At 40.9% G+C, this 13,584-nt stretch overlaps 3 protein-coding genes across 3 annotated transcripts; all 3 read left to right on the top strand.

Annotated features, from left to right (window-relative positions):
• The first annotated feature begins 3,142 nt into the window (after positions 1–3,142).
• polr2i (RNA polymerase II subunit I) lies at positions 3,143–5,957 on the top strand. The gene is made up of 6 exons (XM_079224715.1): positions 3,143–3,282; positions 3,410–3,464; positions 3,819–3,892; positions 4,385–4,459; positions 5,399–5,450; positions 5,627–5,957. The coding sequence occupies exons 1-6, from the start codon at positions 3,221–3,223 to the stop codon at positions 5,687–5,689; spliced, it is 381 nt and encodes a 126-aa protein (XP_079080841.1). The 5' UTR covers positions 3,143–3,220; the 3' UTR covers positions 5,690–5,957.
• A 451-nt stretch (positions 5,958–6,408) lies between these two features.
• On the top strand, positions 6,409–7,992 carry pglyrp5 (peptidoglycan recognition protein 5). Its single transcript, XM_079224644.1, has 4 exons — positions 6,409–6,436; positions 6,568–6,763; positions 7,063–7,181; positions 7,320–7,992. The coding sequence occupies exons 1-4, from the start codon at positions 6,424–6,426 to the stop codon at positions 7,493–7,495; spliced, it is 504 nt and encodes a 167-aa protein (XP_079080770.1). The 5' UTR covers positions 6,409–6,423; the 3' UTR covers positions 7,496–7,992.
• Positions 7,993–10,140: 2,148 nt separating this feature from the next.
• foxg1c (forkhead box G1c) lies at positions 10,141–11,361 on the top strand (the record flags this gene model as incomplete). The annotated part of the gene is made up of 1 exon (XM_079225393.1): positions 10,141–11,361. The coding sequence occupies one exon, from the start codon at positions 10,141–10,143 to the stop codon at positions 11,359–11,361; it is 1,221 nt and encodes a 406-aa protein (XP_079081519.1).
• Positions 11,362–13,584: the final 2,223 nt, after the last annotated feature.

Raw genomic sequence — 13,584 nt, 5'->3', positions numbered from 1 at the left:
GAGGATAATGATACTATCTTCACTGGGTTTCATTAATGATAAAGCCGTCATCGTCATATGTTATCCTCTTCGTCGCACAGCAAGTCATAATACCTTAAGAGCTCAAGTGATGGTTGTCGGAAATGAAATAAAATATCATGTGTGGATTAATAAACTGGTGAACGTGTCTCTCTTTTAGCCTCTTGTTGATTCTATACTCCACAAGACCAGATACATTATGTTTTGTCTTTGTTTAATTTTTTTTCTTGTTTTGGTGTAACAGAAGCTATGATGAAATACTTCATCCAAGTAGACTAAAAACTCAAATCAAAATCATAGGATTAGAATCTGCTATCACCAAACTGCACAGATTAACACGAGACGAGAACTAAAAGTTGTTCATCTTTTTCTGATTCGGTCACAGGTGGGTTTCAGTAGTAACAGGAGTAAAACAGACCTGAATGCAGCTTTTTTTTGTGTACTATCTGACTCATCCAGCTCTGCGATTATCCCACATCATAGCCACCGCATGCAGATTGACAAACATTTGAAGGATCAAAATGGTGTTGTGGTGGCAGGGGCGTGGTTAGCGCAGCTGCAGAGGGGGAGGGGAGAAGCGACTCAGGGAACAGGTGCCGGGAGAGGTGTGACCGGTGTGATCAGCCTCAGCTGGGTGCAATTGTTTGTGTGTGTGTGTGTGTGTGTGTGTGTGTGGGGGGGGGGGGGCTGTGTCTCCCATATAAGCAGTGGCTGAAGAGGAGTGGGGAGACAGGTAGAGGAGACGGTGGAATGGCTGACAGTCGAGGAAACGACGACCCAGACATACCTGAACTTTACCTGTCAAAAATAAAGCTTGTTACGGACCTGCCAACTACAGTGTGCTGCCCTCTTTGTGCTGCCCGATACTCGTGGGGTAACGGGGATCGTTACAGTTGTTTTGCTTGTTAGTTTCTCAATGCTGGAATTTACTTTATACAAAACAAACACACAGAATCATCAATTATTATATATTTATATCCTTTTTATGGCATGTTCCTTCTGCTTTATTGCGCTGCATGAATCATTTTGTATACTATGCACTTTTTTTAAACAAGATAAGTATTTTTATTCTAGCTGTCTAATACATTACTCAGTCTGCCTGCATTACTCATTTTATGTTGCTTTGGATTTATATAACTATTAAGCAAGGAGTGATCCTTCATTTTGAAATAAACAAACATTTGCACGAAGAATTCTTGTAATTTTTCAAGCAGAATGAAAATGTGAAACCAGACAAACAACTTCTGCTTCTCTGCTTGTCTTTATAACATTTGCAGCATTCCCCTGCAAGACAGCAACCGGTAAGAAGTTCTTTGCTCCTAAATTAGATCTTATGTACAGTTTCATGCCAGAATTTGCAAAAATATATTTATATTTAATAGGACTTGCAAATAATTCCTATAGAGTTTGCTCTGGAGTGTTAGAATGCATTTGTTTTGGTGAGAGAAATGCAGTGAAATTCAGATGGGGAGAATAACATTTTACTTATTGCTGAAATAAGAAAATAACTTTTTTTTTTACTGATAAGTGATTTATATAATAAACTGCATCAGTCACATGTCCCCACTGCATCTAAACCTTATTCTGATGATCATATCTGGATTATCTCTTGGTTTCTAAATACATTTAATCACTTTTGAGATGAGCAAAATCACAATTTAACATTGTTTACATTAGATGCACATAGTCTGGTGTATAACTACCAATCTATTTTATGTTACAAGTCTACAGATTTGCAGCGTGTATACAGATCACTGATATTATGTTGGAACCATACAAATATTGCGCTCATTTCATTTTTGTTGTTTATGTTTTTTTTTATCAGAAGTTTTAGTCATGGCGTATATACCGGGTCGCGGAGACAGCGTTTCTCCATCAGGTAAAAAAACTTTCCTATTATGTGACACATATGTGCCAACTTTTCATAGCTTCATGCATCACGTTGGTATGTTTATGGTATGTTGGTATGTTTATGCCATAATTAAATACATTTATTGTGGAATCGATTGATTGGTGGCTTTGTGAGAATTATTATCCAATTAATGTGTAATGGTTTAAATTAGAGTACACCACCTCAAATGTGTTGTGTACAACTATCAATAGTCAACATGAATTGTACTAGCTATTCGTAATATTAAACATATGTCCATACCCACACCCCAATCACTTTAATTCTTTCCTGAACTGATTTTGTCTTGACTGTAAACAACATTTCCCCTCACAAAAGAATGATTAAGTTTCTTGGTTGCTTGTTGTGATGGACACAATATGCATTACAACATTATTAACTCCTTGCTCTGATTATCATGATGTCGCCCATTCTAGGCCTTGTAGCTTTCACAGCCAAGCTGAATGTCGATGAAAGCTACCCATGCTACTCTGGAGCCCTGAAGCTGACCACTGTGCTGGTCAATGAGGGAGGAGGCTACAGTCCCGACTCAGGCGTCTTCTCCTGCCCCCTGGACGGCTTCTAATACTTCACTGTGCACATGTCTGTGTATGGACGCAGACAGTGCGCTATCTTCAAAAATGGAGAGAAGGTAGTGTCTCTGTATCACACCTCTCTGCCCGATAAGTGTAGCCAAGTGGCCAGTATGAGTAGTGTGATCAAACTGTCCAAAAAGGACGAGGTCTTTGTGAATATCTGGGGGCCGGGCACAAATGATATCATTGCAACTGTAGATAATGACACCGTTTTTGCTGGTTTTCGTTTAGGTTAAAAGACATTATCAAAAAACATAAATAAATGTAATGGATGGGTCAATAAGCCACGACCGCTTCAGAGTATGTATTATTGGGTGAAGTTTGTTACATTAGAATCAGAATCAGATTCAGAATCAAAATAAGAATCAGAATCAGAATGAATGTATCCTTGTGGTTTTGCATCAATAAATGAAATGTCTTACTTAAATTAACTTTGGGTTGTATTGTTCTGCTTATTAATATAATATACAATCATATATTTAATAGACTACTGTATGGCAAATAGAAATAAGAGCGCCTCAAAGCTTCTTGTGTCAGTCTTCCCCCACACCTGGTGGCGCTGTCTTGGAAATCTTCATATGTTTGATAGCACGCGCATGCGCAGTCGGTCTGTTTTCAAACGAGTGGAAGGAAGCGGCGGTGAAAGAAGTGAAGGATTCCAAAGAGCGTCGCATTTATTATTTGTCGCGTTTAGCTTCAACCTACAGTTTTTTCCCCAATGGATTTAGAAACTGGAGCATACGAACCAGGATTTGTGGGGATTCGGTTTTGTCAAGAATGGTGAGTTTGCGACCAAATGGAGGATATCAAAGTAACACGAGCTAGATAGCTAGACGCACGTTAACAAAACGTTGTTTTTATGAAAATAAATCTACGGGATACCACTAAAGTCAAGTTTGTTTTCCAGTAACAACATGTTGTACCCGAAAGAAGACAAGGAGAACCGTATCCTGCTCTATGCGGTAAGTATCTGGCTCAAAGTTGAGGTCCCATAGAGAGGCTCCCCACGCAGGCACGAGCTGGGTAACAGCAGGTTTAGGTCATCCATGGTTGACCATACTACAAATAAAAAAATACATTAAAAGTTACTGCAGCAATTCGTATCTCAGAGCAATGCATGAAAACATGGATCACTAATGGTAATATTGATATTATACATGCATGTGTACAGATGCAGTCTAGAAACCTCAGTCCTGTGATCAGGTTGTTGCTGCTTTTACAGAGATAGATGCAGGAAAGCAATGAGTTTACATGTCCATTGTTACCATGTAATAATAATAATGCATTGTCTCTTTTTTTTTTTACTCAACACACAGTGCAGGAACTGTGACTACCAACAAGAAGCGGACAACAGCTGCATCTATGTCAACAAGATCACCCACGAGGTTGAGTAAGTAAAAAAAAACACAGGGCTACATTAATTACTAAGAACTGGATTTTTCGGATGCACGCTGCACCGTGTGACATCACCTCTGGGTCTTGTTACAGGTTCAACAAAGCACATTTATGTCTGTCTGTGAGAAATAGGCTTAAAATATTGAGTTTGCGTGTTTGTTGTGCATCCACTACATCTTTTTACACCTTAACCAACGCAAAAATGGTCCTACACATCAAATGAAATGCATTCTGCAGACACTTTTCCGGTACGGTTGTCCTGACATTTAATTTGATCTTCCTAAAGTCAGGTAAAGAGAATTCAGACTTTTACAATGGTTTAAATACATATTGACTGACTACACAGAAGGCTAAACATTTGTAACGTATATAATGCCCAACATACTAAAACATTACATTGCACATTTTATGTATGTACTCAGTCACTTGAGGGATAATTGTTGGGAAGTTATCTAGTATCTTGCTTCTCTCTTTTCTCTTTCTCCAGTGAGTTGACACAGATCATTGCTGATGTATCTCAGGATCCAACACTTCCCAGGACAGAGGACCACCCCTGTCCCAAGTAAGTTTTCCCAGAGTCAATCTGGAGCCCCCTAATTGTTCATATCTTTTTTTTAAGTGAATATTTATTGTGTTGTTAATGCGGTGCCACATTTAGTATTCGTCACAGAAAGCCAGCTTGGTTTTCGGGATTCTTTTTTGTTTTTGTTTTTACCACCAGTGAGAGAAAACTTGTCTCCTGCATTGGAAATCCACTGCCACAAGCTTTTATAAACGTCATCATGCCTAATGTACCAACAAACTACAGAAACGGAGCGACACTGGTTTCTCATTCGAGTCTTCATTATCAATATATCCAGAATATTTACTGGGAATTTTGCCCTTTTTCACCGGCCATGTTCTGAGAATAATTCTGTAAATTGGCCATGCTGGATGATCGACTATCTTCACCAGCAACACATTCTCATCTCCACTTTCCCATCTTGAACTGGGCCGGTAACCGTCGTTTTGGACTCTTGATTATGTAATGAGGCGTTGTGACATTAGGCGTAATTAGGGTTGCAAAATTCCGGGAATATTCAAAGTTGGAAACTTTCCACGGGAATTAACAGGAATAAACTGGAAATGTTGGGGTAATTTAACTGTATTTACCTTGTCATAAGCAGACATGCATGTAAACAATGCAACTTTTTAAAATGACTTTTTTGACATTTTGTGAGTAGAACTTTATTCTTTCATTGAACAACAAAAACATGAACGTTGAATAAAAAAGGTGTATTCCCTATTCAGGGTCCAGCTGAGCTATGCGTGCATAGTCTTGTTCTCAACTACATTTAAGTTCCCTGTTATATGCTTTTGCAAAAAAACGTAGGCACATTTTTTAATTCCAGAGCCAAAATTCCTGTGGAAACCTTCCGGAAATTTACCGGAAAATTTCCGCCCCTTTGCAACTCTAGGCGTAATAGATTTCTAACCATGTTCTCCAACCATGTGCCCCCAGATGCGGTCACAAGGAGGCAGTGTTCTTCCAGTCTCACAGTATGAAGGCTGAGGTAATGGCCGTTGTCTTTCCAACACACAATGCATGGCCTGTAGTTTTAATGTGGTTAAAGTTTACTAGCTTTTTGTAGTCAGTGAAGAAACACATTTTCCTGTTGTCAATACATCTTTTCTTGATTTTTCAGAACTGAATAGTATATCTAATATTTTAATATGTTTCTCCTGACAGGACGCTATGAGACTGTACTACGTCTGCACGGCCCCTCACTGTGGACACAGATGGACAGAGTAAAGCCAGTGATAATGACGAGGTCTAACATTTTCCTCGACATAGTATCGCCGTTCACAAAAAGCTGCAGCTCAGATGGAGTTATTTCTTGACTACTACTCTGTTTTTTTTGTCAAACAGCAGAGCTGCTGATTTTTGTAGACCCTGAAATGATCTTTGTTTGATTGCTTGCAGTTGGTCAGACACCATCTTGTGAATATAGTGTATTAAGAATCTTTTTTATAGCAGTTGTCATTTTCAAATGTGTTTTGTTAGATTAAAAGTATCAGTTGTTTTAAATGTCTCTGAGTATTTAATTAATACTATTACATTAGTAGGAACACCCATGCTTTTGGCAGCATGGGCACTTCATGGGATTATACCACTCCTTGTTTCCTTGAAAATTCCTACTGAAAATGCATACACACAGTCGGATAATGTAAAACTGATACTACCGGTTTCCTCCCTAAAACCTAAAATGCCTCGTTTGCGATAAAGTAAAGGCTAAGGGTCTCCTGTCTCAAAGTGGCATATTGTATATAATGTGTTGATTCCACTTCCTTCTTTTTCAACTATGTATATTCCATATGGGAAGTAGATTATTACTAAGCCATAAATTGGCACATAACTTGTGTGCCGATACATCCACATGAAAGATTAAGGAGGGTGTACTTCCCGTGACCACGCCTTCTAAGACAGGTTCCTTCGTGAGGCAGAAGCACAGCCTGCCGCATTCAAAGGCACCCGTGTACCGAGATATGGCTCCAACAGGTAAGACGACACTACATGTTTTACACGTGAAAGTCGTGTTTCAATTATCGCCCCAAGTAACATTTTATGGCATCAACCAAGTGATTAATCGTGATTATGCTTTTGATTTTTCTTCAAAAATCTCTTTTCAGTGAACATTGTTTCAAGGCAGCAGTGGGGAGCCACTGCCCCTAAAAGTAAGGAGACCTTGAAGGGGCCTGCCCAGAAGGTGGTCATACACCACACCGCCCTCCCAAGATGCAAAGACGAGAAAGAGTGCCAAAAGCGCGTTGTCAGCATCCAGAGGACCCATATGACGGAGAGAGGCTTTGATGACATCGGGTATAAGTGAGTAGCTCCAACAGTCGGGGTGGATGTCATTTTTTGAGGGATGTTAATATTTTGTTTGTACGATGTGTGTGTACTGGAGGGGATTTAGATGTACCCCTTCTAGTTAGTTCCTGCACACTTGTATAGTTTCCTAATTGATGTTGTTTATATGTTGTTCTGTTTTGCACTATTCACTTTATGTCAGACAGAAGAGAAACACAATTTCAAGTCTTCTGTATGTTTGCACAAATGGAAGAAGTGACAAATGAAGCTGACTTTGACTTTTCAACGCTGTATTATCCTTCTGTGTGTTTCAGTTTTCTTGTCGGAGAAGACGGTACAGTGTATGAGGGCCGCGGCTGGGGTGTGGTAGGGGCACATGCCAAAGGAAACAATCATGACTCAGTAGGGATCGCCTTCATGGGAGATTTCAACGGTGAGTGTTCTCATAAGCTTTTTGGGCCGGGTTTTGATTATTGTGCAACAATTAGAGCACATCACATGTCTAGGAAATATCATAAAGACCATCAGAATGGTGTTATGGATATGATAATGCGTCATCTTTTCGTTTCAGTTGACGCGCCGAGCACAGAGGCCATGTCGGCTGTCAAACTGCTGCTGCAGTCTGGAGTTTGTGAGTGCTTTCTAAACCCAAAGTTTACCGTGTCCGGGCACCGTGATGTGGGACAAACCGAATGTCCGGGAGGGCAACTGTATGCTGCTCTGCCACAGCTGAGGGGTTGCCCGTAACGCTCACTGCCGATCTTGATGGCTCCCTCGCTTTGATGGCACACGAACAACCGTTTAAAAGCACAGATTTGGAATAAACAGAAGTTAATATCTTGAAAACTACCGAAAAACTTTCGTCCTGTAAAAAAAATAAAAAACTTTTACATTTGTTTCAATCACGACAGTCCTCTGAACTAAGGGGACGGTTTGTGTCCCGCAGGTTTCACAGCCTGTGAGCCTTTCTCCTCCAGCAGAGGGAGCCACCACACGGGGTGGGGCCTTAATAAATTCACATGTTGAATAATTCTCACAGTAGCTCTTACTTTTTTAATTTGTTTGCATTCTTTCAATTTGTCATCGTGCTACTTTTGAGTTAACTAAATGCAATATTAATATGTTTGGCAATGCATTTCACTTATGAATACTATATGCATGATAATGTTACCAATGGGTGTAAGCTTAACGCTCACATGAGTTTAACCCTGTGCTGATATTATATTAATAAACACCATGTTATCAGCAATAATCTGGCTATTTCATTCATTTTATTTTACTTGTGTGATGATTTCTCTTTTAGCTCATCCTCTCCCACAGAGGACCCCGTTAGCCACAGAGTGGCGCTTGCTGCTTGGGTTTCACTATGTGGGTCACGGGAGTCCTCTAAACAGAATTAGTTCAGATAATGATAAAATACACAACGCTTAACTGTGGGCCTGCAAATTTGTCTTTGCAAGCGTCGTGTTTTCTTGCAAATGTCCTTAGGGTGCCACTGCAAAATCCCCGTATACAACCCAAGACATGAAATCAAATATTAAACGGAGAAGAAGAACCGAGGGGATTACAAGTGTTGAGACAACAATGTGCGCTTTCTGCAGTGCCTGAACATTCCCAACAAGTGCTCACTTGTGCAAAACAGGGATTAGGGAGGGAGGCCCCTATCAAATAGACTAAGAGAAGGTATAATAGTAACAGATTATATGTGGAGCTCCGGTCGTCATGTCTGATGTCTGGCACATGAACTGTAAAAGACCCAGAGTAACAGTTGCTTGATTAGACTCGTCATGGGATGTGAAGTGTAAGCACATATGCTGGTGGCCAATGCGTTAGTGGTAAGGATGCAGTATGGGGTGATGTTTTTAGATATGTCCTGGTTTACTTCATTTAGCTCTTTTTTTATTTTGTATTTGTTTTATGTATAAATAAATGGACGAATTGCTTCTTTGAGCACTCAAAAAGTCATCTTCATTTTTCAATGAAAGGAACCTTTAAAAAATTTACCAGAAAATTCTAGGTTTCCTTTCTTATTGCCTCTCTTTTAGAGCATGTGCTGTCATTTACCAGTATTTATTTTTAAGAACAAAATGAGTGAAAAGCTTGTCTCTCGCCAATTTGAGTATAATGACCAATATGGAGGATACCTGAGAAAGTTATCAATGGAAATGCACAAAAAGATGAACGTGAAACGTATGTATGAGCTACTCCCAGTCTAATGCAACGCTTGATTTCCTCCCTCAACTGTCTCACTGTTTATGGAAGGGAAGACGTTTAGCTTCAGCATTAGGGAACAAATCTAGTGTGTTCAAACGCTTCAGGTGAAAATAAATGTGTGTGAGAGCTCTGATAGGCCGTGGCACACACACAGAATGCACTGCACAACACAAAGCTCCTCCCCAGGCCATGTTGCTCTCTTCTGGATCCTTTACGAGATCAATCGTGCAGGTATAGGCCGCAGTGTTGTGCTCTTGACACCTGAGCGTAAAGTTTAGTTCCACTGAGTGTGTCATGAGCTTTTTATTTATTTATTTTGTATTAACTGCCCCTTCAGGAAGACGATGCTTGCTATCCTAACACGCTTAAAGTATGATGGGATGCACCATTGTCTTGATGTAGGGGGAACAATGTCTCTCTCTCTCTCTCTCTCTCTCTCTCTCTCTCTCTCTCTCTCACTCTCTCTCAGACAAACACTAATTTGAATCACGAATCCACGTTGCCTGCATTTTTATGAAAAACTCCCTATTAAATCATATTAGAAACAAGTTTATTGGGGATGTTACCCAAGTGATTTAAAAAATAACAGCTACCGGATGCTGTTTTCTTATTTGTTTCACAACTACATTATTTCGCAATAACAGGTAAGTGCCCAATTTTCGCAAAAAGAAAAGTACCCAGCATGCTTCTGTTCGGTTTAGGCCTATCGACATGATCGTTGGGGCTTTTACTTCTTTCTTAATTCCTACTTTTCGGCATTTTGGCAAATGGTGTCAGCGAAGGTGCGCAGAGAAGAAGCGCCCAAACGAGGGAGCGCTGCGGTCCGCCCAGAGGGCAAAGGCGCGTGTGGGAGGGTTGAGTTTCATGAGTCACGGATGTGATATAATTAAACCCGAGAGTTCACCGATCAGTCACACAGATTGACAGCTTTTTCATCACGGGTTCAAACGTCTTTTTGGCACGTCCCCCTCCCGTCAAAGTGATAATGCTCTACTTTCTGTAGGTAACTAACGCTGAGTTGCTGTGATCATGCGCATTAGTTGTCCCGCTGTCCGGCCAGTGCGTCTTTGGCTCTCCACCACTTTGAATCAGCGCTCTGTGGGTTCAGTGACGCGCTCTGCTTTGCTCAGCGGTCGCCTCTGAGGATTTTACGCGTGACTTCCACCTTTTAGGACAGGATGGAGGACTTGAAAACTTCGGAGCGCTTTTTCCACAAGTCTTCATTCAGCATCAGCAGCCTGTTGTTGAGACGAGATGGAGTGATGGGGGACGCGGAGTCTCCTTCTCCGGCACAGAAACTGCGCTCGGCACATCCAGAGAACCCCAGTGAAGAGTCGAACTCTGGCAGAGGAAAGAAGTGCGAAACCCCCAAACTGCGTCCTAAAGCAGAAATCAAAACGGTGACTTCAAATGGGAAACGAGAAGGAAATAATGGCGAATCAAAGAAATGCGGCGGAGCAGAAGAAAGCGTAAAACCTGAGAAACCTCCGTTTAGTTACAACGCGCTCATCATGATGGCGATTCGCCAGAGCCCGGAACGACGGCTCACGCTCAACGGCATCTATGAGTTCATCATGCACAACTTCCCATACTACCGGCAGAACAGACAAGGGTGGCAAAATTCCATCAGGCACAACTTAAGTCTGAATAAGTGTTTCGTGAAAGTGCCGCGCCACTATGACGACCCGGGGAAAGGCAACTACTGGATGCTGGACCCCTGCAGCGAGGACGTCTTCATCGGCGGCACATCTGGGAAACTCCGGCGCAGGGTCGCAGCTGGCTCCAGAGCCAAGCTTGCGCTGAAAAGAGGAGGAGGTCGTCTGATGTCCTCCGGCACTGCAACCAGCGTGACCTTGGCCGCAGCGGGGTCATTTTACTGGCCGGTGCCGCCGTTTCTGCCTCTACAAGCGCCAGTGCGCACTCACCTTGGCGCAGGGACTTATCTGAGCGCGCACCCCCGTTTCCCAAACCACGCCACGTCGATGGTTTCACAGCGGTCCCGATTGAGTGCAACAAGTTCCGCTGACGCCGACCGGTTCGTGCAGACGCACCAGGAGATGTCTTACATTGGGCTCAGTTGCGCGCAATCCCGACGCCATCAGATTGGCACCGCCTGCACCGCTTTCTCCACATCCATCCCTGCATGCACCCTGCCGCTGTCGGATCCGTACTCTTTTAACATGATCTCCGGACAGGCCAGCTACTTTTACTCTCACCAAATACCATGTGCCCCGACGTTTGGTCCGTGCCAAGAGGAGTGCGCCACGTCCAAGGCGTCTGCGGGACAATTCCTATCCAAGAACGGCCACTCAGACCTCGGTGGGTTCTGTAATGACTTTCCAAATTACTGCACTCAAGTCAGTTCAAGCCCCCCTTCGTCTTGGAATATAGAAAAATAGAGTAACACTCACAGTGTCCATGTTTTAAAGATGTATGTGTTTAGATTAACAACGTTGGCCAATAAAAGGCCAGAGCATCTTTATTAAAACTGTATCTATAGATTGTCATTTTTTGAGTTTATGAAAAGCCTGGTTCATGAAATATATCCCGCAATATTTCCCCAATAATGTCTTTTTTATTACAGGGGCAGGAATCTTGATTGGAATTTGAAATACAGTATGCGTCCTGTATCACTTCATCACCACAGTGCACAGTGTGTGTTGTGCAATTTGTGTCAAATTAACACCAATTAGCGAACGAGTCAGAGTCTCACACATGCTAAGGGTTTAAGAAAGGCTTCTTTGCACACAAGCCAATTTCCAAAATTGTGTAAAAAATATGTATTTGCGCATTGGTTTGTTATTTTTAAATGTAGTGTATCCAGTGACAGGGTCAAATTAAACTTTTTTTGTATGTAATACATTGCCACTTGGTCTACAACTGTAAACTGAAACTATATCCCTGTTTTTGAATTATGTCCACATATATGTATGCACTTTCCAGTATATAAATTGAGTGATGTTTGCGCGCATGTCCCAGTTTTAGGCCTAATTTCGTCATCTGAATTTACCAACAAAATACCATAGAATGTCATTTTAGAAATAAATTCAATTAAAAACAAAATTATCATGATGTCTTTTTATTATTTACCAGCATGTTGACCGAGACCGTTAATGAAGTTCTGATATGTTTAGTTCCAGCAAAGTTATTAAAACATCTAATACAAATATTGTTATTCCACTGAGGTGAACTCGTTCTGAAATATAGAAAAGTATACATTAAGTGAAAAAATACACTTTTAAATGTAAAGCATGTATTGTCTTCAACTTTGATTTAAAAAAAATAGGCATTACTATTTTAATTAGCCGATGTAATTAAACGATAAATAATGCATTTCTAATTGTGTTTTCTTTTCACCTCATTAAAATCTATACCGTTGTTGATTGTTCTTATTTGTGCTGTTATTAAATGTTTCACTCTGGAGATTGGAGCCCACACAGCAAGGACGATGGACTGATTCAATTATTTGAAATAATTTGTGAAGTTGCAACAAGGAGGCCTCTTTATGGACATGCTGTGATCTTTTCAGTTCAAATGCGCACCTGAATTCCTTGATGAGACATCACGTGCGCAGACTGTGCGCAACTTCAACATCTTGTCTTTCACCCGGCACTGACGTCTCTGCCTGTTCAACTTTCCCTCACCTCTATATAGTCTCCCTGATATGTAGATTCATAAGGAAATAGATGTATGCGGATAAAGATCACAGCTGTTTTCTGGACGGCTGCCTCTGTGGGACAAAAGAGTCTCTGTGTCAGGAGACCCCAGCCCGTCACCTTCCCAAGAGTGTGCTAAAGCAGACCGGGCTGGATCCGGTAACTTCACTGTTGGCAAACTCACACTGTGCGAAGATAGTAATATATTCATTAATTGCAGGTTAATAATGGTAAGATGAGTGTTATACCCTGGGGCAGGAGTAAGAAGATATGTTCATGTTGTAATAAATAAGCATCTTTTTATGACAGCTCCACTGATAACAGAGATAAATCACCCTGCTAATACAGATAGAGTAATGCTTTCACTTGACTGTTGGATTGGGACAGTTTGGTTCTGGTATCTGATCATGAGCGTTACTTATTAAAAAAAGACAATGGGTTGGTTCTTTAAGCCCATTTTCTTGAAATGTTGCTTGTTGTTTATCAGATTTATATTTAATTGAATTATTCAATTGTAGCAGTACATGTAATAATGATAATAAGTCACATACAAATATATTATAATAATACAATAAGTAACATATTCCAAAAAATATATATTTCTGTGAGTCAGGGGACACTAATCCTTTATCAGGGATTTGTTTTCTCTTATCAAGATTATAGGACCAATATGTTTTGCAAATCAGAATAGACAACGATCTTCATAGAAGATTCTAGTAATGACGTTATCTCTTTACAAAACCCACAACTAGCAGCTCCAACCTTTTTTGCATGTTGAAAAAAAGAAATGTGTCAAAGTGCACCTGAAATAATAAGTTCAGAATCAAACAGAGCCAGTCGATTTCTCCCCTAACCCAACCCAATAACCACAGTCCCTAAGAAAGCAATGCTGTTGGCCAGTATAAAGTGTAACACATCTTATTCACTATTGTGTTGTTTCTGAGTGATACAAGTGTTCTCCTCTTC

The sequence above is a fragment of the Taurulus bubalis genome (assembly GCF_910589615.1).
Source record: "Taurulus bubalis genome assembly, chromosome: 10".
NCBI lineage: Eukaryota > Metazoa > Chordata > Actinopteri > Perciformes > Cottidae > Taurulus > Taurulus bubalis.
The sequence above is the reverse complement of the archived record's forward strand: the minus strand, read 5'-3'. Positions and strand labels throughout refer to the sequence as shown.

Excerpts from the sequence above, each read along its gene's own strand:
- pglyrp5 (XM_079224644.1), top strand. Across the intron at positions 6,764-7,062 it reads TTTGATGACATCGGGTATAA|TTTTCTTGTCGGAGAAGACG; the intron begins GTGAGTAGCTCC and ends TGTGTGTTTCAG. Across the intron at positions 7,182-7,319 it reads CTTCATGGGAGATTTCAACG|TTGACGCGCCGAGCACAGAG; the intron begins GTGAGTGTTCTC and ends TTTTCGTTTCAG.
- polr2i (XM_079224715.1), top strand. The coding sequence starts at position 3,221 with ATGGATTTAGAAACTGGAGCATACGAACCAGGATTTGTGGGGATTCGG. Across the intron at positions 3,283-3,409 it reads ATTCGGTTTTGTCAAGAATG|TAACAACATGTTGTACCCGA; the intron begins GTGAGTTTGCGA and ends TTTGTTTTCCAG. Across the intron at positions 3,893-4,384 it reads AAGATCACCCACGAGGTTGA|TGAGTTGACACAGATCATTG; the intron begins GTAAGTAAAAAA and ends CTCTTTCTCCAG.